Source organism: Phycodurus eques, chromosome 20, assembly GCF_024500275.1.
Source record: "Phycodurus eques isolate BA_2022a chromosome 20, UOR_Pequ_1.1, whole genome shotgun sequence".
Taxonomy (NCBI): domain Eukaryota; kingdom Metazoa; phylum Chordata; class Actinopteri; order Syngnathiformes; family Syngnathidae; genus Phycodurus; species Phycodurus eques.
Window position 1 is genome coordinate 444,131 of NC_084544.1, and position 24,373 is coordinate 468,503.

Here is a 24,373-nt window from a genome sequence, read left to right on the forward strand (position 1 = left end):
CTAAAGATTCATCCCACATTCCACCTCTCGTTGCTCAAGCCTGTCTCCATCTGCGCCCTAAGCCCTCCAGCCGTACCCCCCGGATTATTGACGACCATCCGGCCTTCACGGTGTCGCGCATCCTCGACGTGAGGCCTAGGGGGAGGGGGTTCCAATACCTGGTCGACTGGGAAGGGTACGGGCCGGAGGAGCGTTCTTGGATTTCCCGGAAGCTCATCCTCTATCCTACTCTTTTAGATGACTTCTACGCGGCTCACCCGGGGAAGCCTGGCAGGACGCCGGGAGGCGTCCATTGGGGGGGGGGGGGGGTACTGTCATGTACTGACCTGCAGTACTGTTTTGCAGCCTGGATGGCGCCTTGCGCCCTCTCGTCCTCTCTCTCCCCTCCCCTCTCTGTTTCAGCTTCTCCTCAAACCACGCACCTGTCTCCAATCAACCCTCATCACCACCTACATTTAAGCCTGCCTGTTCCCGGAAATCCTGGCCAAAGTATTGCAGCCTCTCCTACTCTTGTAAGATACTCAACTCCTCGTTCCCTTGTTAACTCTTGTGTCTCCTCGTTCCCAGTGTTCTTGACCCACGTCATTCCTGTCAGCCCCCTGTTCTGTCCACTGCCTACCACCTGTCCACGCCGCTGCCTGTCAACACATCCAGGACCACTTCCATAACCTTTGCTCAAAAAACTGTTCATCATTTTACATCAGCCTCCGCCTGCTCTTGGGTTCAGCTACTTCCCACACCTGACAGCTTCCCCCAATTAGTTTGGATGAATTTTTCTGTAAATTGATGGTGTTCATTCAGCACTAAGTTCCACAGACACGTTACAGGCTTGAATTGCTTGTGCCGAGACCACTAACAATAACACAGGTTATATTACGATATCAACTCACAGATACTTGCAGGTGTTTAGACACTATAAAAGCATCCCACCGCGCCACTCATCAGTAGCACTCGGTTGCTCATTTCCCACATCCTGTCCGTTTCTGTCCTCGCTCATCTTTGCCTATCCTATTGGTTAGGTTAGTTGTTGCACGTCCTCACTGGGACCCCCCGCCCACATCCACAAATAAGAACCCGATTTGACGGTTGTAACGTTACTTCGAGACTGTCTAACTGTTGTTCTGCTGTGGTTTGCACCCCTATTTCCCTAGTCCGTTCTGTTCCTCTGTCTGTCCCCTAAGACTCCCTTGTTGCGCAGCAAAACTGTTCCAGCACAAAAGGCATACAGATCCACCATTCTGCACGGCCATGCAGCTGAACAAGACAGGTGAAAAAAACAACAACATCAGCCAGTCTTTCCAAGCTCAACTGATGCTTTTGATGAGCGTAGTGATATCCTTATCCTTATCATCACTTTGGGTATGTTCCAACTAAGACGCCCTGCACGTTCATTGACAGCGAGGCGCGGTTCTGCCTTTAGGGCGTCTCTTATTTATTCACAAACTTTGATGGTGTACTGAATGTGCAACATTCTTGAACTTTGGAACACAAGACTCAATTCAAATCCAATGACATCGTCATGTGGAAACTGAAGCTGTGTTTGTTTCAAGCATAAAAAAAAAAACTAACAATGAAATGAATGAAATTACACTTTCACACCAAACCTGGACTCTTTTCAACCCATTACTGTTTTTACAATTACAATCACACACTGCAAAGAAAACAAACCCTTAAGAATAAAACACAAGATGAAGGGGGAAAAGTGAGTGTTTCTTTGATTGCACTCTGCGAAAAGCAGAGGGGAGCATTTAAAGTTGAAAGTTTTGCTTTTCTCCCGAGCCCCACCATCACCCGTGCCGGCAAAAGGCGCTTCGACCCGTTTTGCCGATGGAGCCCCGCCTCCCAGGAGCGACGGCGGCCGGCGACTCGAGGAGGCGAGGAGCGGGACTCCCGGCTCTCGTGGGCGCCCTAGGGCGGCTCGCCGCGTGGGCTTTCCCAGTGCCCGCTTGCCAGCATACACAACACTCACCGACGGCAATTCCTGCGTCAATTTACTCCGATGCGACGCTATCTTTTGTCTTCGAAGATTATCCTATAAAATGATCCTTTGGTCTGAGGTTGAAGAGCGGATTCGTCTGGTTTAATAGGGTCCTGAGCGGGTCGGGCCGACAATCGTTTTCAATATTTACAACCAAAGACCTTCACGTGCGTGGGGATAGCCGACGACTCCAGAGTCATGCCTCGCAACACAAAGGATAATAACCAATGCGGGCATCGGCTTCATCTGAGAACTCACTTCTCGCTCGCTCAGTAGACTACAAAGTCTGTATTCCGCTGTCTCTGGGATTTGTTTCCTCTGTCTTGTCTTGTCTTGTCTTGTCTTGTTTTGTTTTGTTTTGTTTGGAGATTTTCCATATAAAAACAAATAGTCCCCAAACCAGCGGCACGCGCTCCTCTCGCCTGTCCTCCACGTTGCGTCTTGGCTTTCCCGGTTGTTGCTGTTTTGTTCCATCCTCGTTCATCATCTTTGACCACAGGAGATTTCTGTCGCGGAGGACCGGATCGGTTCCCCGCCTCTCGCCCGAAGATAGCTGGGACAGGCTCCGGCATGCCCGCGACCCTAGTGAGGAGAGGCGCCACAGAAAATGGATGGATGGATTCACAATAACAATAAATACATACACGGGTAGATTGCTTGCGCTGCTAGCACGGACATCACGTACTGTGCTATACTGTACTGTTGGTACATTGCGGGTACTAATAGTGAAGCTAAGATGAATTGCTATCACAGGCATTTGTATTATTTGGCTTCTAAAAAGACTCTGGCGATTTGAAATCGAAATGTGTTCAAAGGCGACAGTGCCGCCAGTCGGTGGCAGGCACCCCTGGAGACAGACAAGTCTTCAGTCTCCCACTGGCCAACACGCGCCGCCTGCACCCAAGTCGGGCGAATGGTGAATAGGTAAGGTGATCTCTAGCTGACAAAAGGCTGAATATTTCCCTGTAAACGTTCATCCATTCAGTCGTGTTCACATCCAAGCCACGGTATCCGAGGTATTTTCATCGGTGGGACGAATTGAATTCCAAGGTAATGGTGACAAATATTTTCGACACTACGGGCCTGATTTCCTCTAAATTGCGTGTTCACGCTCCATATCCCCCTTTCACTCGGATCAGAATCACATCCTGCTTTGAAATACCCGATTTTGAGATTTGATCGAATCCAGACCACTTTGATACACATGAAGTGTTTTGAAATACCGGGCCCTGAGAATTGGATTCTGTTGCTAGTAAAATGAGTCAGGAAGCCAAGTAAATGGTAACTCGACTGCGCTTATATAATCTCCGCATCGCAGCGCCCGAAGCGCTTTACAAAGCCTCCCATTCACACACCAATGGGCGGCTGCTGCCAGGCCCACTGGGAGCAAATCAGGGTTCAAGTGGGGCAGGATTTCCTGCTGAAGACAGTAAAACTGTTTTTCTTTTTGACATCTCGTGCGTTAGGTTGTTCACTATTGGCTGGAGGTCGAATGGGATGTCACGGCTTTCTGTTTCAAGCTAATCGGATCGGATTTTGGATCATGGATTGCTCAATTCTAGAAAATGGGTTGTTCCAAAACAAAATCACACTCTGAAATCAGATGAGATCATGTCATTCAATGTTGGTTTTAATCTGGATCAATCCCTCACTTTGTTTTGTTCCAAACATTTTTGTAGGCTCGGGATGACTTTGATCTGAGAAATCTGCCTTATTGTGATCCCAGTTAGGCGGATTGAGGGAAAATTTGAACTGCTCAAATCGACAACATTTATCACGCAGTAGGTATCGATTTGCTTCTTTTTTTCCAACTGATTTTCCAACCCTACAGTTGAAATGACAGACGACACTGAAAAAAAGTCCTTTGAATTTACTTCATTTGAACATGTATACGTTGGTTGCGCATGATTAAAATGTGCTAAAATTGCATCTTTTTTTTAGGAGAAGAGGGGTCAATTATGTCATCTTAACACATTTGAATCATGTGCAACCGATGTATCCATCCATTTTCTGAGCCGCTATACATGTTCAAATGAAGTAAATTGTGAGGACTTTTTGTGTGTGTGTACTTCACACTACAGACCGTTAAAGTAGAAGTGAAATAATCCTTTGCAAAGTTGCAAAAGTCTTTCAGAGAGAAAGTGGGAGGTATGTGTTGATTTTCAGCTGGCTCAGGTTTGCATTGGGGCCAGAAAAGCAAATGTTACGTTGCGGGAAGGTGAGGAACGCAAAGCGCCTCTTCAATGCTCGATAGCACACCTTGGGTTTTCATGTTTTTGAAACGCACGGAATGTACACTGCCGAGGCTTTTTCTTTGTGGTGCGGGTACGGCTTGCCTGGTAAAAGGGATTGAAAATGGAGTTCTGTAGTTTTTGTGTCTTCCAAAAATACAAAATGAGTGACGCCATGCAGGTTGTGTTTGTTTATTGATTGATTGCGCCGAGTAGCCTTCAGTGTGATATGCAGTGTAATCTAGAGCATTTGGTCATCTTAAAAGTTTGGATCTGTCTCAGACTGATCCAGTCCAACTTTGCTTTGAGCAAATGGGATCAAAGTCAGGCGGATTGCGTGTGAGCAGAAGGCGGGATTTCTTTTGAAAGACGGAGCCGCAGTTTCACGTGTTCTCTGCTGCCACCGGGTGGTTGTTCTGGCTCTCCTCCCAAGATATCGCAATAGCACCTTCCGCAGCCATCCAGCCATCCATCCCTTTTCTCCTGCTGGCGTCTATCTCAGGTGACTTCTGGCGAGAGGCGGGGGACACCCTGAACCAATCGCAAGGCACGTAGAATCGAACAACCGATGAGCAGCCTTTTGGGAATGCGACGTGTGGGAGAAAACCGGAGTACCTGGACAAAAGCCACACAGGCACGGGCAGAACACGGTAGGCCGGATTCGAACCCGGGACCTCAGAACTGTGAGGCAGATGTGCCAAGCACCGCGCCGCCTCTGCGGTCTCTCTCCTTCCGTGCTCCACAATCAGCAATAACACGGTCGAATTGTGTTGCCCTCTGGGTCAAGATGCTGAAAAAGGAAAAAAAAAAAAAATAAGACCGTTGAATGCATGAAAAATTGGGTTTTCTTGATGCTTCTTAGGTCATTTCAACTCGGAAGTTGAGGTCAACTATATTATGGATTGTAATAGAAGTTTGATCAGCAGAGGGCGCTCCGGTCATTGCGTGTCAGTAGCTGACACCCGTCGAAGAAGACGAGTCAGGACGTAATAGGGCTCGGAAAAGGCGCGTTACGCCGCGTTGCGTCATGGGTCTTTTCGCCATTTCGGGGGCTTCACGCTTAACGTCCTATTTTGTCCTTCCAATTGAAGTGCGGTGGGACGTTGCAGCACATGATCGCAGAGGGGGAAAAAAGCGACAAGGGGCTTTTTTTTTGGTGAACAGTTTTCCTGCTTGGCGGCAGCATTGAAAGAGGTAAGCCGATTAGTTTTCGGAGCTCACAAACAAACCTTTTGACAATATCACCCCAACGATGAGCGCGTGCTCCTTATTTATTCATAACGCCAAGTCAAAAACTATACATCTGCATCCTGTTGTTTTTTGCCACGTGGGATGTGTCGTTAGCTGACAGTTGCCTTTCTTGACACCTTCATAACGAATGAACATCATTCATTCTAGTTGGATTTATGACTAATATCTTTGAACTTTTAAAAAGTTGTTGAATGACGTTTTGTTATTGAGGTCCTGCACGGTTCACCCACCTGTTGGTAAGCTGCACATCAATCAGATGCTCACCGTTGCAACTTCTTAACTCGTTCGCCGCCAGCCGTTCCCTGAGCAGGGAACCCCCAGACCTTTTGAGCAATTGCACTCATTTTTCAAGCCCCACGGATTCTCGGGTACTATGACGATCTAAAGACCAAAACCACAAAAACATCTGAGACTCTCTTCTTTCATCAGAGAAAAGGTTTGTCTCTATCTTATACCGTTCGTATACCGTAATCGGCGGTCAAATATCTGCTAGTTTCAGCCAAATCTCTTTCTGGAGGACAAAAGCGGAGCGCACACACATTAAGCAGAACAATGACTTTGATGCCAACATTTTTTTCTTGAGTGAAAATCTCAAACATCTGAACATAAATCAGCACTGAGAAAGTGCTTTTGACAGTATAACGATGTGCAGAATTTACATAAATGACAAGGTTTCTCTGTTTTGATCCTTCAGGACCTGGACAAATTGAACCATGAATTCTGCTCTTTCACCGAAAATCGTGAAAGAGAATGTTGTGTGACCTCAAGCTGAAGCGCGCTTGAGTTCTGCAGCAGGATAACGACCCAAAACACACCAGGAAGTCGACTTCTGAATGGCTTCAAAAAACCCAAAATGAAGGTTTTGGAGTGGCCTCGTCAGAGTCCAGACTTGAATCCCTTTTGAAATGCGGTGGCATGACCTTCGAAGGGAATGTTCATGCTGGAAAACCTTCCATTTTGCTGAATTGAAACAATTCTGCAAAGAAGCGTGGGCCAAAATCTCTCCACGGGGATGTGAAAGACTCATTGCCAGTTCTAGAAAACGCTTGATTTCAATTGTTGCTACTGAGGATGGCGCAACCAGTTCTTAGGTTTCCCGCGGGGCCATTACTTTTTCCACACAGGGTAACGGGTAACTGAATATTTTTCATTTTTTTTTGCCTTAATAAATGAAGTCGGCATTTTAAGTTCACTTGGGTTAAATGTGTCTGATATTTACATTTGTTTGATGATCTTAAACATTAAGGTGGGGAAACTATGCAGAAATAGAAGAATTTGAGAAACGGACCGATACTTTTTCACGCCGCCGTATATTTTTATGCCGTTTTACGGCAGCTTCGGAAACTGCAGTGAACTTCGTTGTACCGCTTCCGGTGACAAGATTTTCTGATTTGGTGTGCTGTACAGACATAGTACAAATAGGACTATGGTAATGTAGATGTTGTGAGTGGCATAGTCTATAGACGTTGTGCAGATAGATATAGTACAGAGCTACAGTTGTGTAGCCGTGGGGTGAATGGAGAGGCAGAAAATAAGTCATCAGTCCATTTTTTTTATTGTCTGGAAAGCAACAGCGCTGCAACAAAAATGAAGACGTGGTAAACGGAGCAGCTATTCTGCCACATGTCCAAACCATTGCACAGGGATAGCTTATACATTTCTTGTATTGGAAACATTATGGGAAGTATTTGCAGCCACACACAGTCATTTCCTCTTTGAGACGCTCCGCTTGGCTTCATGGTCATGTGTGAGGAAGGTCAAATCTATCACTTGTTGAGCTCTTATTTTGTCTGATGTTCATCTTACTCACAATTCCAAAACACTATTTGTCGTGCGTCACAGCGGAAGTTGAAGCACAATTCATGCGGTCATTGTTTTGGTTTGCACTGACTTTCAGGATTACATTTTTCTTTTGCCAGTGTGGTTTAATAAATGATGAGATGCGCATTTGAAACACAGTATAATACAAGGATAAATACATGGATTTGCTAAATTTACAAGTCCTTGATTTAAAACACGCCTCACAATATCAGCGCGAGCACGGCGGCGGCGAGCGTGGCGGTGAATGAGAGCATCTGGACGTTAGCGCCGTTTGTTTGCGTAGCTGTAGCCAACGCCGTGTTTGCCATTCTCACTGCGACATTTGCGCTCGAAGCCGCCACGGACGCCAGAGATTGCATCGTGACCGTCTCGGTGATGAGGGCTTGACCTGCCGTGGTTGTCGTCACAGCTAGCTCTGCCGCCTGTCTGGTAGCGTCGGTGGCCACCTGCGTTGTGGACGCCACACTCAGGATCGCCAGCTGATCCACGAGCTCCCCAAAGTCTTCCTGCGGCGCATCTGACAGCAAGTCTTGCAGACTCGTGACCAAATCTATCCAGTCCATGTTGACTTCTGTGGCCACTTCGGAGGCATCCATCAAGGTTTGCGTTGTTGCTGCATCAGAGGCGACACTTTCTGCAGCTCCAGTTAGCCTGGACGCTATTCCAGCTGCCTCCGCCGCCAGGCTCGCCATCTGCACGTCCACGGCCGACCCAGATTGCGACGCTGTCACGGCTGCGTCAGCTGCGTTAGTGGCTTCGCGGGACGCTGAAAGTCCGGCATTCACTGTTACATTTATGGCACCGGTATCCTCGTTATTACTCAGCGCTGTAGCAGCGTTCGCCGCTCCCTCTGCGGCGGTTAACGCGGTTCTGGCCGCCGCTCCTGCGCCGGCGGCCGCGGCCGCCGCCGAGGTCGTTGCGGTTGCTGCTGCGACTGAGGCTGTCAAACTGGCCACTAATGACCTTTGTGCCAAGCTAAACGCGGTTCCTTCCGGGAGGTTTCGTATCATTTCCATCGCCGCTTCTGTTGTTGCTGTTGCAGCTCTCGCTAACGCTTGTGCGCCTTCGGAATCGTCCGCAGTTCCTGCTATGATTCCTGTAAATTCTGCCAGCGAGGCGACCTGTTCTGCTTCCTGAAAGGCTTCAAACATGTCAGGTGTTAGCATGGATGACAGTTGACTACTAAATAGTTGTGAAGCATTCCTTGATGTTGTCACAAATTGTGCCGCAATGGTAGAAAATTCCTCCGGTCCCGCCATCGCCGCTTGTCTGGCCGCCGTCGCCGCGTCGAGCGAGACCTGTTCCACATCTTCATCAATCCCTACTGACAATGCGTCTTGTGCGTCGAGAGCCACCGCTTCTGCCGCGTCTGCTGCTCTTGCTGCGGCATCTCGAGCCACCTGTGGCTCTGCTCCTCCATTTGCAACTAATAAAGCCGCCTCATTTGCTGCGACTGCGCTATCCAAGGCGGCATCGATGAGGTCGCGATCGGCTCCCGCAGCTTGCGCCGCCGAAGCCGCGAGGGACGTCGCTGCGGCCGCGAGGGAGGCTGCTCTTGAAGCTTGGACAGCTGCCGATGGTGCTCCCGCCGCTTCGGCTGCCATCGCTGCAGCTGCGCTTGCGCTTTGCGCTGCATTTTGTACTTGTGCAATAGCTAATTGCCCAGCGAGCTCAGCCTCCACATCTCCTCCAGTTGGTGCCACAGCTCGGTCTGCTGTGTCAAGTGCATCTTGAGCCTGAGCTGCTGTTTGTTGTGCCAATGCAGCTGAGCTTTCGGCCGCCTGTATGGCTTGTATTACGCTGGCCTCTACTTCTGGCGGTAAGTCTTCTGAATTAAGTAAAACCTGGAGTTCTTGAGCTGCCATCTCAGCCTCTTGGCTTGCATTTCTTGCAGCTTCTATGACATCTGTTGCATTTTCTGGAGTAACTCCATTTGCTGCTAAGGCCGACGTCGTTGCGGCTGATCTCGCTACGGTTGCTGCATTTTCTGCTGCTGCGGAGAGTTGTTGTGCGAATGAGGCCATGTCCCCGCTTGCTCGTGCCGCAGTTTCTGCCGCTGTTTGTGCAGCAATTTCGGAGGCGTCTGCTGCATTGTCCGCTGCTGCCGCTGCTTCTGTTGCATTTATTGTGCCTTGTAAAAAAGAGGACGCAGCAGTGGCTGCCTCTTCTGCAGCAGACGAAGCATCTTCTGCAGCTGCTTCCGCTTGCGGGGATCCTCCTGAAACTGCAGCCGTTGCTGCCGTAGCCGAGCTTGCCAACGATGCCGCAGCTGATGCAGCAGTTGCGGATGCTGCCACAGCTGTCTCTCCTGCTCTTCGGATTGCCTCTTCAGCAATTGTTTCAGTCACTGAGACTTCATCTGGGGTGCCTGTGACGTCTGTGCCGTCAGTGGTGGCCTCGCCGTCAGTGGTGGCCTCGCCGTCAGTGGTGGCCTCGCCGTCGGTGGCCTCGCCGTCAGTGGTGGCCTCGCCGTCGGTGGCCTCGCCGTCGGTGGCGTCTGTGGCCTCGCCGTCTGTGGCGTCGGTGGCCTCGCCGTCGGTGGCCTCGCCGTCTGTGGCGTCGGTGGCCTCGCCGTCTGTGGCGTCGGTGGCCTCGCCGTCGGTGGCCTCGCCGTCGGTGGCGTCGGTGGCCTCGCCGTCGGTGGCCTCGCCGTCGGTGGCCTCGCCGTCTGTGGCGTCGGTGGCCTCGCCGTCGGTGGCCTCGCCGTCGGTGGCGTCGGTGGCCTCGCCGTCGGTGGCGTCGGTGGCCTCGCCGTCGGTGGCCTCGCCGTCGGTGGCCTCGCCGTCGGTGGCGTCGGTGGCCTCGCCGTCGGTGGCGTCGGTGGCCTCGCCGTCGGTGGCCTCGCCGTCGGTGGCCTCGCCGTCGGTGGCGTCGCTGTCGGTGGCCTCGCCGTCGGTGGCCTCGCCGTCGGTGGCCTCGCCGTCTGTGGCGTCGGTGGCCTCGCCGTCGGTGGCCTCGCCGTCGGTGGCGTCGGTGGCCTCGCCGTCGGTGGCGTCGGTGGCCTCGCCGTCGGTGGCCTCGCCGTCGGTGGCCTCGCCGTCGGTGGCGTCGGTGGCCTCGCCGTCGGTGGCGTCGGTGGCCTCGCCGTCGGTGGCCTCGCCGTCGGTGGCCTCGCCGTCGGTGGCGTCGCTGTCGGTGGCCTCGCCGTCGGTGGGCCCTGACGTATCGGCGCTGTCCGACGTGCCGTCGATGTCCGTGGTCTGGAGGAGTTTTCTTCCGCTGCTGTGGTGTTGTTGACTTCCCTGAGCAGTGGTTCCTGTTTCAATGGACGGGTTTGGTCAGATGTCTTACAAGATGACATAAAGCTCCAGATTGTAATATTTAGCTTACCAAGAAATAGAAGTACAAAAACAAAGGTTTTGATCATTATGATGCCTTTCCGTTCTCTGCTGTACCAAACCAAATGTGGTTGTTTCCTGTAAAAATGATGAAAAGAGAAAAAAGAAAAACATTTTAAGGTGAATTTGTTTCTTGAAAATGTCCTTTTTATCAAAGGTTGCTTGAACTTTCTGCTGTGATGAAAAGTGCCACATTTTTGGAAGCACTGCTGGATTTTTTTTTCCATGGAGAGGATGTTCAAACCGTGGCTGATGTGGCACTTACGTATGTCAGAGAGTTTCTTCTTATTATTATTATTGTTTGGGCGGCACGGTGAACGACTGGTTAGAGCGTCTGCCTCACAGTTTTGAGGTCCGGGGTTCAATCCCCGAGCCCACGTGTGTGGAGTTTGCATGTTCTCCCCGTGCCCGCGTGGCTTTTCTCCGAGCACTCCGGTTTCCTCCCACGTCCCAAAAATTGCCCGTAGGTGTGAATGTGAGTGCGAATGGTTGTTTTTTTCCTATGTGCCCTCCGATTGGCTGGCGACCGGTTCAGGGCGTACCCCGCCTCCCGCCCGAAGATAGCTGGGATAGGCTCCAGCATCCCGCGACCCTAGTGAGGAGAAGCGGTGAAGAAAATGGATGGATGCGAGGGCATTCGCACTCACATTTACAGCTACAGGCGATCGAGAGTCTTCAATAAACCGACCATGGATGTTTTTGGGATGTGGTAGAAAACACACGCAGGCACGGGAACAACATGCTAACTCCACACAGGCGAGGCCGGATTTAAACCTGGGTCCTCATAACTGCGAGGCGGATGTGCTGACCAGTCGCTCACCGTGCCGCCAAAAATGATAATAATAATAATAGTACTTATTAAGCATACAGTTCAACCAGGAACTTCAGAACATTGGTAAAGTCGACCCACAGTTTGACTTTGAGTTGCCTTAACGACTGAATTCAGTTACCAGCAGGCAGCGAGTAACAGCAGCGCCGGCTTCACGTGACCAATGCAAGCAGAGATGTGGCACGAGAGGCAGGTTACTTGCTGGGCTGAAGGCTAGGGTCAAAAGACCACCGCTCCCTAGCTAATGTCCACTGGCTGGATAATAAAATGGACGACCTGAAAACCAGACTGCCTGACCCGCATGAGATCGGGGAATGGTGTGCTCTCATTCTCACTGAAACACACCGCACTCTTTCAGGAGGAAGCGCCGCAATATTTGTGAACAACAGATGTGAGGATGTACACAGTCTGTTGAAAAACACTGGTCAGCTGATATCGAACTGTGGATGGTCAAGTGCAGACCTTTCTGCGTTCCAAGGGAGTTCCGCGAAGTGTATCTACTGTCTGTTTTACATTCCTCCTCTTTAATAGAGTCTGCGGTCTCAGAAATGTAATATTATGGATCAGGTCTCTAGCAATGCAAAAGAGGAACATCGAGCAGTCAGACTTTTCAGTGTTCCGGTGCACAGCCGTCAGACAATTTCTCAAAAGAGCCACACCCGTGAGTAAAACAAAGTCTGGAATGAAGCGTCAGCACAGATTCTACAAATATGCTTTGAGAGAATGAACTGACAGGTGTTTAAAACTGCTCTTGGAGTAATAATAATGCTCTTATGGTGCTTTAAAGTCAAGGCGCTCAAAGATGTTTTACAATTGCACGCATTATTCATTCAGTCCACAGTCACACCTGAGTGATGGTAGTCTACTTGTGTAGCCACAGCAGCTAAGAGACACTACAGACGGAAGCTAGAGGATGACTATACAAGCTCAGACGCCTGGCGGATGTGGCAAGAACTCCAGCACCTCAGTAACTACCAACCGAGGAGTCTGCGTACAAGTCAAAAGAGCCAGATGACGCTGGCAGACTCTGAGCAGAAACAACTCCGGAAAGGCAGCAGCATCAGAACCCATCCGGCGGTGTGTGCGCAGAGAAGCTGCGCGTTGGAATTGGCCGACGTCTTCGTAGATCTATTCAACTCCTCCTTTGTGCAGGCGTCTGCTTTAAGTCAACGCCTATTGTGCCCCTCCCAAAGAAAAACTACTCCCGTCCCATTAAGCCCATCATTGTTAAGTGCTCTGAGAGGATGGTCACGACACGTTCAAATGTCAGTCGCCGCCACCCTAGATCTTTTCCAGTATGCGTACTGGATCATCAGGACCTTTCCACTGTTGATGCTGTTAACGGTGCCATCCATAAAGGCATATCACGCACCTCGAGGAAAGGGCTTTCCAGAACCTTGGTATTTTTATTCTGATGTCCCTTTTTAGTCTCTCTCATTGTTTCCCCTTTATCTTTTCTGTTCTTGCGAAGGGAAGCACGAAGGATTTCATGAAATGTTTTTTAACGTCTGTTTTCTTACGGCGCACGTGACAATAAATAGCTTATAAACTCTTGGAAGTGCTGTCAATGTCAAATGTTCCTGCATTCAATAAGTTGAGCCACAATTGCACAGTGCACATTGCTCGTTGCTTGCTGAAGAAGTCTTCAGCAACGAGCAATGTGCACTTGGACCCAAGTCCCAATCCATCCCTTACACCTGATTCTACAAAGTGCAAACAATTAAACATGTCCGACTTTGATCTTCTCTCAATGAAAATTCTTCAAGATGGAGAAAAGTACTCACCACGCTCAATAAAAAAATACGCTGTCAGTACGCTGAGTGGAGCTCGAATGGATGCGTTCGCGTTGTTCCTGCTACAGCATCTTATTTGCCTCCCAGCCGCGTCGTGATCATTAATAGTGTGACCTTAACCTATGGCCAACCCTCCCTGGGGCGAGGCCTTAATTGATATCACTGCCACTCCTTCATCTTTGAAGACAAGTTATTGTCTGCTAATGCTTAGTGCGTAATCAAGAGGCGAATCTTGTCAATCGACATTGTTTTTGCCGTCTGTAATGAGTCAATTAAGTGATTAACGTCATACTAAATGTGTCTAACCCTAACAGAACAGGTTACAATTGAAAAAATCACATCTGATGGCGTTGGCTGGTGATGAGTCCACTTGATGTGCTGCAGGCGTGGCTCTCAAATGGATAAACAGCAAGTCAAACATTCAGTCAAATGTTTTCATTTGCATCTGTTGTTGGAAAATGTGTAAGTAGACGCGTAGGAGTTTAGATGGGGTGTGTCATATAGACATTGCTACGACCTCAGCTCAAAGGCTACAGCAAGAAGGGAGACTTGACCATGTGTAAGGTTCCTCAAAGAATACTTTATTGAAGTAAATCAACTAAATGAAACCCAATGAAACCAAAATTGGCTTTTGAAACAAGTATATACATGTGAACAGGAATGGTCAGTAGAGTGACTCTGCACTGAGTGCATGGGTGACAGATGCACTGGCGTTGTAAGCTGCGAACATATTCTTACGTTAACAAAACATAATCAAACCAAGACCCAAGCGGAGGGCGTTCAGGCCAGACGTGCTGCGTCTCATAGCCGATGAAATGAGACAAATGGACGATTCGTGGTTGCCAATTCGATTCGGGGACGATATTGGTTCATTTAGAATGAAACGATCCGAAACGATTCAGTTGCTGGAAATCCATACAGTAACGTTTCAGCAAAAAATTCAACCAGTGTGACTGTGAAACACAATTTTGCATACTGGACAGTGCGAGCACAATTTCCCAAGTTGCTGTTGTTTCTTGTAAGAGTTCAGGTCAAATTAATTATGGTTATTAAATATTTCTTTGCAATAAAAACAAAGGGGAAAACAGCAACTTATTTATATTATTTCTGCTATGATTTTACTGGTTTTTCCCCTCGAAGGATACGTTTAATTGGTGTTTAGAATTATGAGAAAATGTCTCCACTGAAAGGAATTCCTGGCTGGACCCAAAGTTTGAGAATCCCTCTTCAAAACAGTCAAATACTAATGGCGAGAAACAAAGCACTGTGAGCTTTTCACAAGAAATAGTGTGCATAATACAAAAAGAGATATTGTGAGGCTGGGAAACAGCGCCGCAGTGTTGACATTGTCACCCGTTCTCCTCCTTTGTCTGTCTCGCTCTCTGCTATCGTTCTTTCAAAAGCTCCAAACATTTCGTCAACGGTCGCACTTGGTCGCGCATTCAGCAACGCTTGTAACATTTCTACTGTACACATTTTCACACGATAATCACATTCAAAACACTTAACACTCCCACTTGATCCATGCTGAGCGATGTGTTATGTATGTGGCTAGTGAGCTAAGCTAAGCTAGCGAGTCTTCTCATCTGCCAGCCACCAGACAGGCCGACGTCTTTATCAATAAAAGTACACACGCACGTACTGCGGTGCCCCAGTCCAATCACCAAGGCTTACTCCTCTGGATGAGATCGAAGCCTCCGTCCGCCGTCGGGTGGGGAGAGGGACCTGACTGTTGTTTGTGCCTATGCACCAAGCAGCAGTTCAGAGTACCCACACTTGATTTTCGAGTCCTCGGAGGGGGTGCTGGAGAACTTCCTCGTTCAGCTGGGGGACTTCAACGCTCACGTGGGAAATGACAGTGAGACCTGGAGGGGCGTGATTGAGAGGAAAGGTCCTCCGGCCGACCGGAAGCCGCGTGGTGTTCTGTTATTAGACTTCTGTGCTCGTCATGGATTGTCCATAACCAACACCATGTTTAGACATAAGGGTGTCCACATGTGCAATTGGCACCAGGACACCGGAGGTCGCGGTTCGATGATCGACTTTGCAGTCGTGTCATCGGACTTGCGGCTGCGTGTCTAGGATACTCAAGTGAAGAGACGCACGGAGCTGTCAACCGATCACCACCTGGTGGTGAGTTGACTCCGATGGTAGGAGAAGATGCCGGTCCGACTTGGCAGACCCAAACATATTGTGAGGGTCTGTTGGGAATGCATGACAGAGTCCTCTGTCAGAAGGAGCTCCGCCCTCCACCTCCGACAGAACTCCCATGGGGGGGAGCCGGGGGACATTGAGTCTGAGCGGATCATGTACCGTTCCATGCCTCCGTTGTTGAGGCGGCCGACCGGAGCTGTGGCTCTTATGTGGTCTGTGCCTGTTGCGGTGGCAATCCCCGAACCCGTTGGAGGATACCAGCGGTAAGGGATGCCGTCAAGCTGAAGAAAGAGTCCTATCAAGCCTTCTTGCTCTGTGGGACTCCGTAGGCAGGTGATGGATACTGGCTGGCCAGGCGCAACGCAGCTTTGGTAGTGGTTGAGGTAAAAACACGGGTGTGGGAGGAGTTCGGTGAGGCCATGGAGAACGACTTCTAGACTGCTTCAAGGAAATTCTGGTCCCGCATCCGGCATCTCAGGAGGGGGAACTAGTGCACTGTCAACACTGTGTAGAGTAGGGACAGTGCACCGCTGACCCCAACTCGGGACGTTGTGAGTCCGTGGGCCTAATACTCACTAAAAATCTTGTTAATGCACAGCTGGAGGATGATGGTACTGCAATCCCATTATCCAACATATACATTGCCACCAGAAAGTATTCACACGCCTTCACTTTTTCCACATTTTGCTCTTACTGACTTATTTTAAAGCTGATTTGAGAATAGTTTTCTTTTTAAAAAAAAAAAAAAAAAAAAAAATCTACATAAAATATCCCATAATGCAAAAAGTAATATTTTCAGCCATTTGTGCAAATTCATTGAAAATGTAAACATTTGAACATAATAGGTACATACGTAAGTATTCACACTCTTGGCTTAATATTTTGTTGAAGCACCTTTGGCAGCAATCACAGGCTCAAGTCTTCTTGGGTATGTCTCTGCAAGCTTGGCACACCTGTTTTGGGGCATTTTCTCCCATTCTTCTCTGCAGATCCTCTCACGGTTGGATGGGCAGTGTTGGTGGACAGCCATTTTTAGGTCTTTCCAGAAACGCTCAATTGGATTCAAGTCCGGGCTCTGGCTGGGCCACTCGAGGACATTCGCAGGCTGCGCCTGAAGCCACTCCTTTGTTATCTTGGCTAAGTGCTTTGGGTCATTGTCGGGTCGGAAGGTGAATCGAGGCCCGAGTCTGAGTTTCAGAGCACTCTGGCGTGAGTTCTCTTGAAAAATGTCTCTATATTTGGCAGCTGTCATCTTACCCTCCATGCTGACTTGTCGCCCAGTTCCTGCAGCAGAAAAACAGCCCCTCAGCTTGATGCTGCCACCACCATGCTTCGCAGTAGGGATGATGTTAGCCAGGTGATGAAAGATCCACCATTTAACAGTTTTGCTTGTACTGTGTGTGGTGTGCTCCAATCATCCCAGACAGAACGTAAAGATTGCAATACACCACCGGTCTAGAAACAAGTCCTCCAGGACATAAATCTCACGTCTTCTAACAAAAACAAACAAGAAACATAGCTATAACTGAGAATTACAAGACAACGTGGAAGAGGAAACACGAAAGAAGGGGATGGTGGTGATCTTGGGACTATTGTTGGCGCGGGGTGGGAGCGTGGCGTCGGGTCCCTGCGGCCTCCTCCGTGTGGCCGGTGTTCGGGGACGCCTCGGTGGGGCCCCGCGTCCCTCGGTGTGGGAGGTGTCCTGTCCACCGGGCCGCTCTCGGATGGACTCCTGGGCCCGGGCTCCGCCTTTCGATTGGGTTGGGTGGGGTCCTCCAGCCCCCGCGGTGCAGGCACAGCAATTACAGGACACTTGTGACAGTTATTGTGCATGTGAAACGGTGCCAATTCAATTGCAAGTGTCTGCGGACACACACCCCTGGAACCTTTTCGCTGGGTGTGAGGCCACAAATAACAACAATGCGAATAACATGACATAATGCAAATTTCTTGGGTATCCCCTCACTTACACTCTGGTCTACAGATGTTTATAATTTCCATGGCCACTCCCACCACACTTCACTTCCGCAACCCCTGTCCCCCACATGCTTCCCCTCCTGTCCTGTCCCTGTCCCGTCCAATCCTGTCCCATCTTGTTCTGTGCTTCCCTCACAGGGTATAGCACTACTGACGCATACAACACTCAAATCCAATGTATCGTTGTACTAGTTATATAATGCTTTACTTCCCTCATCTTGTTTACAGCTAGTGTTTTCTCTTTTCTTGTCTTCTTTTCCTATTTAGTTACCTTTTCACTCTCCTTTGTTTTTTTCTGTCACTCCCCTTTAAAAACTTTGTTCTTTTCGACTGAATGACTGTTCTCGATAAATATCCATCAGAATACAAATAAAAAACAATGGCAGCTTTACTGTGACACAGTAAAACTGTTCCGGCATAAAAGAGATACAGATCTTCCTTTCTGCTTGACCAAACAGCGGAACAGGACAGGAAGAAAAAGCCCAAAAAACTGAAAAAAATCCCAACGACAAAAAACAAAACAAAACTGAAAAATCCTTGAGACAGCTTGAAAGCGGACTTTATAGTCTACTGAGCGAGCGCTAAGGTTAATCATACAGTTGGTGGTGAAGCCCGTTTACCTAAAGTTCTAATTTCTTTGCCCGCTCTCGCTCAGTTGAACCATTATGCAATGCAGCATAAGGGGCCTCGCACAGAATGTCCAAAAACCATCTCGTTGGGGCTAAACTTGGTGCTCTCCTGAACCATCTCCTACGCTTCAAACATACGCAGTCGCTCTTCGGAGTCGGCACCCTAACCCCACAACAAAAGCGTGCAGCGTTTGACTTCAGCGTCTGTTGGAAACATTCCAGCAAAGCCTGGCTTTACACCCGGTTTGCTTACGCACAGTTTTGCGTCACTCCCACCTACTGTAGAACCTGTCAAAACATATGACGTTAGAGGGCTGATCGCTTTGGGTCACTCGTTTAATGCCGAAGTCAAGATGAACTGTGTTAATGGCGTAACTACAGAATTTACTGAGATGAACTACAAGGAAAACCTGACACATTACAATCATTAGGTATGCACAACCAGCTTTTGACAAAGGCAAGGGCCCTACACAGTCTATAATTAAATGTTCAAATGTCTGACCTCGAGCTGGGATGGGACGAAGATCATCTGACTCATCAGTGAGCTGACAAGCATGACACGCCCGAATATACTTTCCGTCATCGCAGTTTAGACGAGGCCAGAAGAAATAATAATAATAATAATAATTGTACCTTTTCTGCAGTGGTGTGACTTTGCTGGGAAAGATGGGGAGGGCAAATATTTTTTTGTACCACCTAGATGACCCCCTCACCAATTTTAAATGCATCAGTCGGATGTACTTAGGGTCACATGCGGAGAACAATTATGTATAAAACAACAGCCTAGAAAAGTGGTTCTCAAAGTGTGGTATAAGGCGAGCTCCCTCTAGTGCAGAATGGCGGACACGCTTCCGTCAGACTGCCCCCTGGAGGGCAGCTTCGTCTACACTAGTAGCATACCACCACTAGGGTGTGCATGAGTAATGCGTGCACTTCTAAAGGGTCTTTGAGTACCTTGAAAAGTTCATTGCATTATTATTATTCATTTATTTGTTGTGGGCCACATCATATCATCGTTATGTTTTTGTCTCCCCAGACAGCCCTTATGACTATGAAAACCATATAAACCTCAGCATATTGTTTCACATACACAATTCGCCTGGCAATTGATCATGTATATTGTTAACAACGAATTGAATTTGAAATCAGAAGTCATGGAAAATTGGGGCACACATATTAAGTATACAACAATTGTTCACTTGAGCGGGAACATAGGGTGACCTACAAGAGAGGAGATTACATCTTGTGCCGAGGATGTCGTCTGAAGGTGGAACGTAAACAAAACCTAAATAAACCGAGGACTAAGCAGGAGGAGTGCAGGCCTGATGTGCTCTGTCTGATAGTCGATGGAAGAAAGGAAACGGATGAGTCGGAAAGAGCGAAGGAAAGGCGGAGCGGGAATGTGCTTCAAACATGCCTTAAATCACTCCTGGGTGCCGCCAGTGTCCAGGATACCTCAATGAACAGTGGAAGACAAATGCAGTTAGAAAAATGACACAACCTAGAGGATCTCAGGGGCCACTACAAAAACAGTATAAATCGTGGTAATGCAGCCCTGCGGGGGGCAGAAGTCAGTGCCAACCGTCGGCCAGTACCAAGCCCAGATAAGTCCACAGGGTTGTGTCAGGAAGGGCATCAGACGTAAAACTTTTGAAAACAATTATAAGCGTTCGTCTGAACAATTTCATACCGAAGGAAGAAAGATGACAGGAAAGCACCGAGCCTAAGAGTGACAGCAAGGACTTTGAATTGGGACAGGGAAAGCAAGGGACCTGGTTGATTTGATGAGAAGAGTAGACCTAAGGTGTACTGTGTGTACAGGTGAGTAGGTGGAAAGGCAATAAGACTAGAAGCTTCGGCGCTGGTTAACATTTCGCCGGTTTTCCTTTGCTAGATTGGAAGAGAAGAGTGGTAGGGCTTATCCAAAAAGAGTTTGTTGATGTTTGTTAAGAATGTCCTGGAGGCCAAAAGAGTCAGATCAAATGATGAGGCCGAAGCTTGAAATGTTTCATGTTATTAGTGGTTATGCCGCGCAAGTAGGATGTGGACTAGAAGACGAAGAGACACTCTGGTATTAATTCAGAGGGGGAGTAGTGTAGGTATTCGGCCACATTTTATTGGAGGACATCAGGCGTGATGATGAAGTGATGGGCAGGTTTAGGATCCAGGAGAGCAACCTCGAGGAGCTCTCTCTCTCTCTCTCTCTCTCTCTCTCTCTCTCTCTCTCTCTCTCTGCAATCCCAATTCCAATGAAGTTGGGACTTTGTGTTAAACATAAATAAAAACTGAATACAGTGATTTGCAAATCATGTCCAACCTATATTTCATTGAATACACTACAAAGAAAATAGATTTGCAACATGTTCCCAAAAAGCTGGGACAGGCTCGTGTGTACCACTGTGTTACGTCACCTTTTCTTTGAACAACATTCAATCAACGTTTGGGAACTGAGGACACTCATTGTTGAAGCTTTGTAGGTGGAATTCTTTCCCATTCTTGCTCGATGTACAGCTTCAGCTGTTCAACAGTCCGGGGTCTCCATTGTTGTGTTTTATGCTTCATAATGCGCCACACGTTTTCAATGGGAGGCAGGTCTGGACTGCAGGCAGGCCAGTCTATTAGTCTTTTACCACGAAGCCACGCTGTTGTAACATGTGCAGAATGTGGTTCGGCATTGTCTTGCTGAAATAAGCAGCGGCGTAAGCTGAGTAGCTCTGTTAACTACAGACCCATAGCGCTAGCCAGTATCGTGTCTAAAGTGCTGGAGACGGTACCAATGTGTAGAATTGAGAGGTACAGCCTGTCTACTGGCAATCACACATGCCACTAATTTATGTATATTTGCCCAAAAGGAATTTTTCAAAAAATACAATGGGTAACACAATAATGTTCATGTGCTTCATTAAGGCTTTGCTTCTAAAGCGTTTGATCGTGTTATCCATCCGTCCATCCATTTTCTGTACCGCTCTTTCCTCACAAGGGTCGCGGGCGTGCTGGAGCCTATTTGATCGTGTTAATTGTGACAAATTATTTTTTTAATTGTCTAAACGTGGGTTAAGGGCGGCATAGTGGCCGACTGGAACATCTGCCTCACATTTCTGAGGTCCCAGGTTCAAATCCGGCCTCCATGTGTGGAGTTTGCATGTTGTTTTTGTTCCCGTGCCTGTGTGGGTTTTCTCCGGGTACTCCGATTTTCTCCCACATTCCAAAAACATATGTGCTAGGTTCATTAAAGACTCTAAATTGTCCATACGTGTGAATGGGGATGATTGTTTACCTTAATGTGCCCTGGGTTTGGCCGGCAACCAGTTCAGGGTGTGGCCCGCCTGTCGCCCAGAGTCAGCTGGGACAGGCACAAGCATGCCCGTGACCCTAGTGAGGATAAGCGGTACGGAAACCGAACGGCTGGATGGCAGTTGGTCCTGAATGCGGTCTGCTCAGGTATGGAAGCATCCAGAAGAGGACGCTGTGGAGTTTTTGTTAAATAGAATTCTACAGGGTGAGATCATGCCTGAGGAATGGAGGAAAAAAATGTCCTGTTGTACATTTTCAAGAGCGTGTGAGATGTGTACAGTTGAGGGAACTCTAGAGGAATAAAGTTGACGAGCCACACAATGAAGTTCTGGGAAAGAGTCGTGGAGGCAAGACCCAGGACCGATGTGAGTATTTGCGAGCAACGGTACGGTTTCATACCTAGAAAGAGTACCACGGATGCATTATTTGCCTTGAGGGTGTTGATGGAGAAGTTCAGAGAAGGTCAGACGGTGTTGCATTGCGTCTTTGTCGATCCCGAGGAAGCAAGTACTCAGAGAGGAACTGTGGTACTGCATGCGGAAGTCTAGAGTGTCAGAGAAGTATGTTTGAATAGTACATGACATGTGCATTCCCCTCCAAAAGTATTGGAATGGCAAGGTCAATTCCTTTGTTTTTATTGTATACTGAAGACATTTGGGTTTCCGCTCAAAAGATGAATATGAGACAGAAGTTCAGAATTCCAGCTTTTATTTCATGGTATTTACATCTACGTTAACATCGTTGCAGTCTTCATTTGAAATGCTTTTCCAAGCCTTTACCACAGCCTCTTTCAGTTCTTGTTTGTTTCTGGGGGGTTCTCCCTTCACTCTCGTCTTCAGGAGGTAAAATGCATGCTCTATTGGATTAAGGTCCGGTGATTGACTTGGCCAGTCTAGGACCTTCCACGTTTTCCCCCTGATGAAGTCCTTTGTTTTGTTGGCTGTGTGTTTTGGGTCATTGTCTTGTTACATGATGAAGCTTCTCCCGATTATTTTGGATGCATTTTTTTCTGTACATAGGCACACAAAATGGTTTTGTAGACTTCAGAATTCATTCTGCTGACTATAGTTTTTTTTCTTTATAATCAGGTTTTAGTTCTGGTGGTGAACATCTTGAACTCCAAGAGGGATTTTCTTTCTTTTCCAACTCTTCCAGGAAAAGGCTGGCTTGCTGTCCGAACGTTGTCCTGAAGAATCGGATGTTGCAATTTCAATTTGAGGAGCTTCTGGTGGAGCTATTTTGTCTCTCAAGAAATGGACTGAGTGGCTCAGGTGCTAGGTTGTTTATACACTTGACAAATGTAAGAAAACATAAAGCTCAGTAAGTTATATTTTGGGGGTGGATGTGGCAGTTTTTTTCTTTGTTAATGCATGACTTTAAACGTCTGATTATAGAGGGAACCAACAGGGTTCTTTCTCGAACCGCTTCTCCTCTCGAAGGTCGCGGGCGTGCTGGAGCCTATCCCAGCTATCTTTGGGCGAGAGGCGGGGTACACCCTGAACAGGTCGCCGGCCAATCGCAGGGCAGATAGAAACAAACCATCATTGGCACTCACAATCACACCTACGGGCAATTTAGAGTCTTTAATCAACCTACCATGCGTGATTTTGGGAGAAAAGGCAAACTCCACACAGGCGAGGCCGGGATTTGAACCCCGCTCCTCAGAACTGTGAGTATTGTTTGTGATTTTCTTTGTATGCTTATCAAATTTAGGTTTGGTGTCAAGTCGCAATCCCAGGTATTTAAATTTGGGCTGGGCAATGATTAAAAGGTTTGATTACAATGAATTGCATGAGATCCAGATTATTCGCATTTTTATACACAAAATCCAACACATTAAAAGGTTGTGTATAATGCGCTTTTATTTTAAATGTACTGCCATATGTGTGAAAGTACCATGACATTTTTGTGTGAACACAGTTAAAGTATCCCATCTACCTCAATTTAAAATATCTAATCAAAGCAATTACAAAACTAGGAGCTTATCGATGATAAAAAATATAGTGATAAAATAATCATGATGTATTCATGTATTCCTGTCATTATGAGTTTTCGCCCAGAGATAAGGTGCCGAAAACATTTACAATGACCCTTAATGCAGTAAGTGCTTGAATTTCACCTTAAAAATGTGTAGAAAGGAACCCAGTACACACAAAAATATTGTCTACATACTCATGCGGTGCACATGCACATACATACGGAACAGTGTATACGGTACACTTCTCTCTTGCATGCACTCAGACAGGTTAGTGAGAAATATCATGTCAACCATACCCGCAAGGCTCCAGTAGCGTTTCCAACCTCTGCAGTTTGTCAATTTCAGCTGGAGTGTGCGGTGAGTGGCTGTTCGTTTGTGGCGATGCTTTTTCTCATGGCCAGAGTTGAATTCCATCTGATTGGAATGTCTTGCATAAGCGACGCCTTCTTTGGGCCAAGTTCAACTTGTCGTTGCTCTAATTCTGGAGCGTTTGCTGGACTGTGTTAAAATGCCCCACAGGTTTTTCGCACACGGCCAGGACAAAAAAAATAAAGAGAGAAAAAATGTACCGGCATTAGCAGATAACTAGCAACCCTTTACTGCTCAGTGACTGTTTTTTTTTTTTTGTCAGTGTCCTTCTGTCTCCAAAGTGTTCTCTGTCAATTGACCGTCTGTTGTCGTACTCGAGCGGCTCCGACGACCGGAGACAAATTCCTTGTGTGTTTTTGGACATACTTGGCAAATAAAGAGGATTCTGATTCTTTAAAGAAAACATGAAGGGCCAGGCGAAACACATTTAATTTGATTTTAATGGGATTCAAATTAAACTCAAGCATTTCCAAAAAGCATTATTAAACAAAACATGGCCATAAAGAAATGAATGATGGTTGTTGTTCAGTACAAAAAAAAATACAATATTTCACAAATTGTGCCAGGGTATGTAAACTTATGAGCACAACTGTACATATATGCAGTCATACGTACCCCTGTCATATTGGAATGAAAGTGTAGGCTACACCTTTTTCATAACCTCTAGGTGGCCGTGGCATATTGGAATGAAAGTATACAGCTTTTTCATAACCTCTAGATCAGCGATTCCC

The 24,373-nt window shown here is 47.7% G+C and overlaps 1 protein-coding gene across 1 annotated transcript; it reads right to left on the reverse strand.

The window, feature by feature from the left end:
- Positions 1 to 6,992: 6,992 nt before the first annotated feature.
- On the reverse strand, positions 6,993 to 23,660 carry LOC133395921 (dentin sialophosphoprotein-like). The gene is made up of 3 exons (XM_061665222.1): positions 23,570 to 23,660; positions 10,612 to 10,697; positions 6,993 to 10,537 (listed from the first exon to the last, which is right to left on the reverse strand). Exons 2-3 carry the CDS (start codon positions 10,646 to 10,648, stop codon positions 7,482 to 7,484), a joined length of 3,093 nt encoding a protein of 1,030 aa, XP_061521206.1. The 5' UTR covers positions 10,649 to 10,697; positions 23,570 to 23,660; the 3' UTR covers positions 6,993 to 7,481.
- Between the last annotated feature and the right edge of the window lie 713 nt (positions 23,661 to 24,373).

Coding starts and splice junctions, on each gene's coding strand:
- LOC133395921 (XM_061665222.1), bottom strand. CDS start 10,648: ATGATCAAAACCTTTGTTTTTGTACTTCTATTTCTTG. Junction 10,538..10,611: donor TTTTGTACTTCTATTTCTTG/GTAAGCTAAATA, acceptor CCATTGAAACAG/GAACCACTGCTCAGGGAAGT.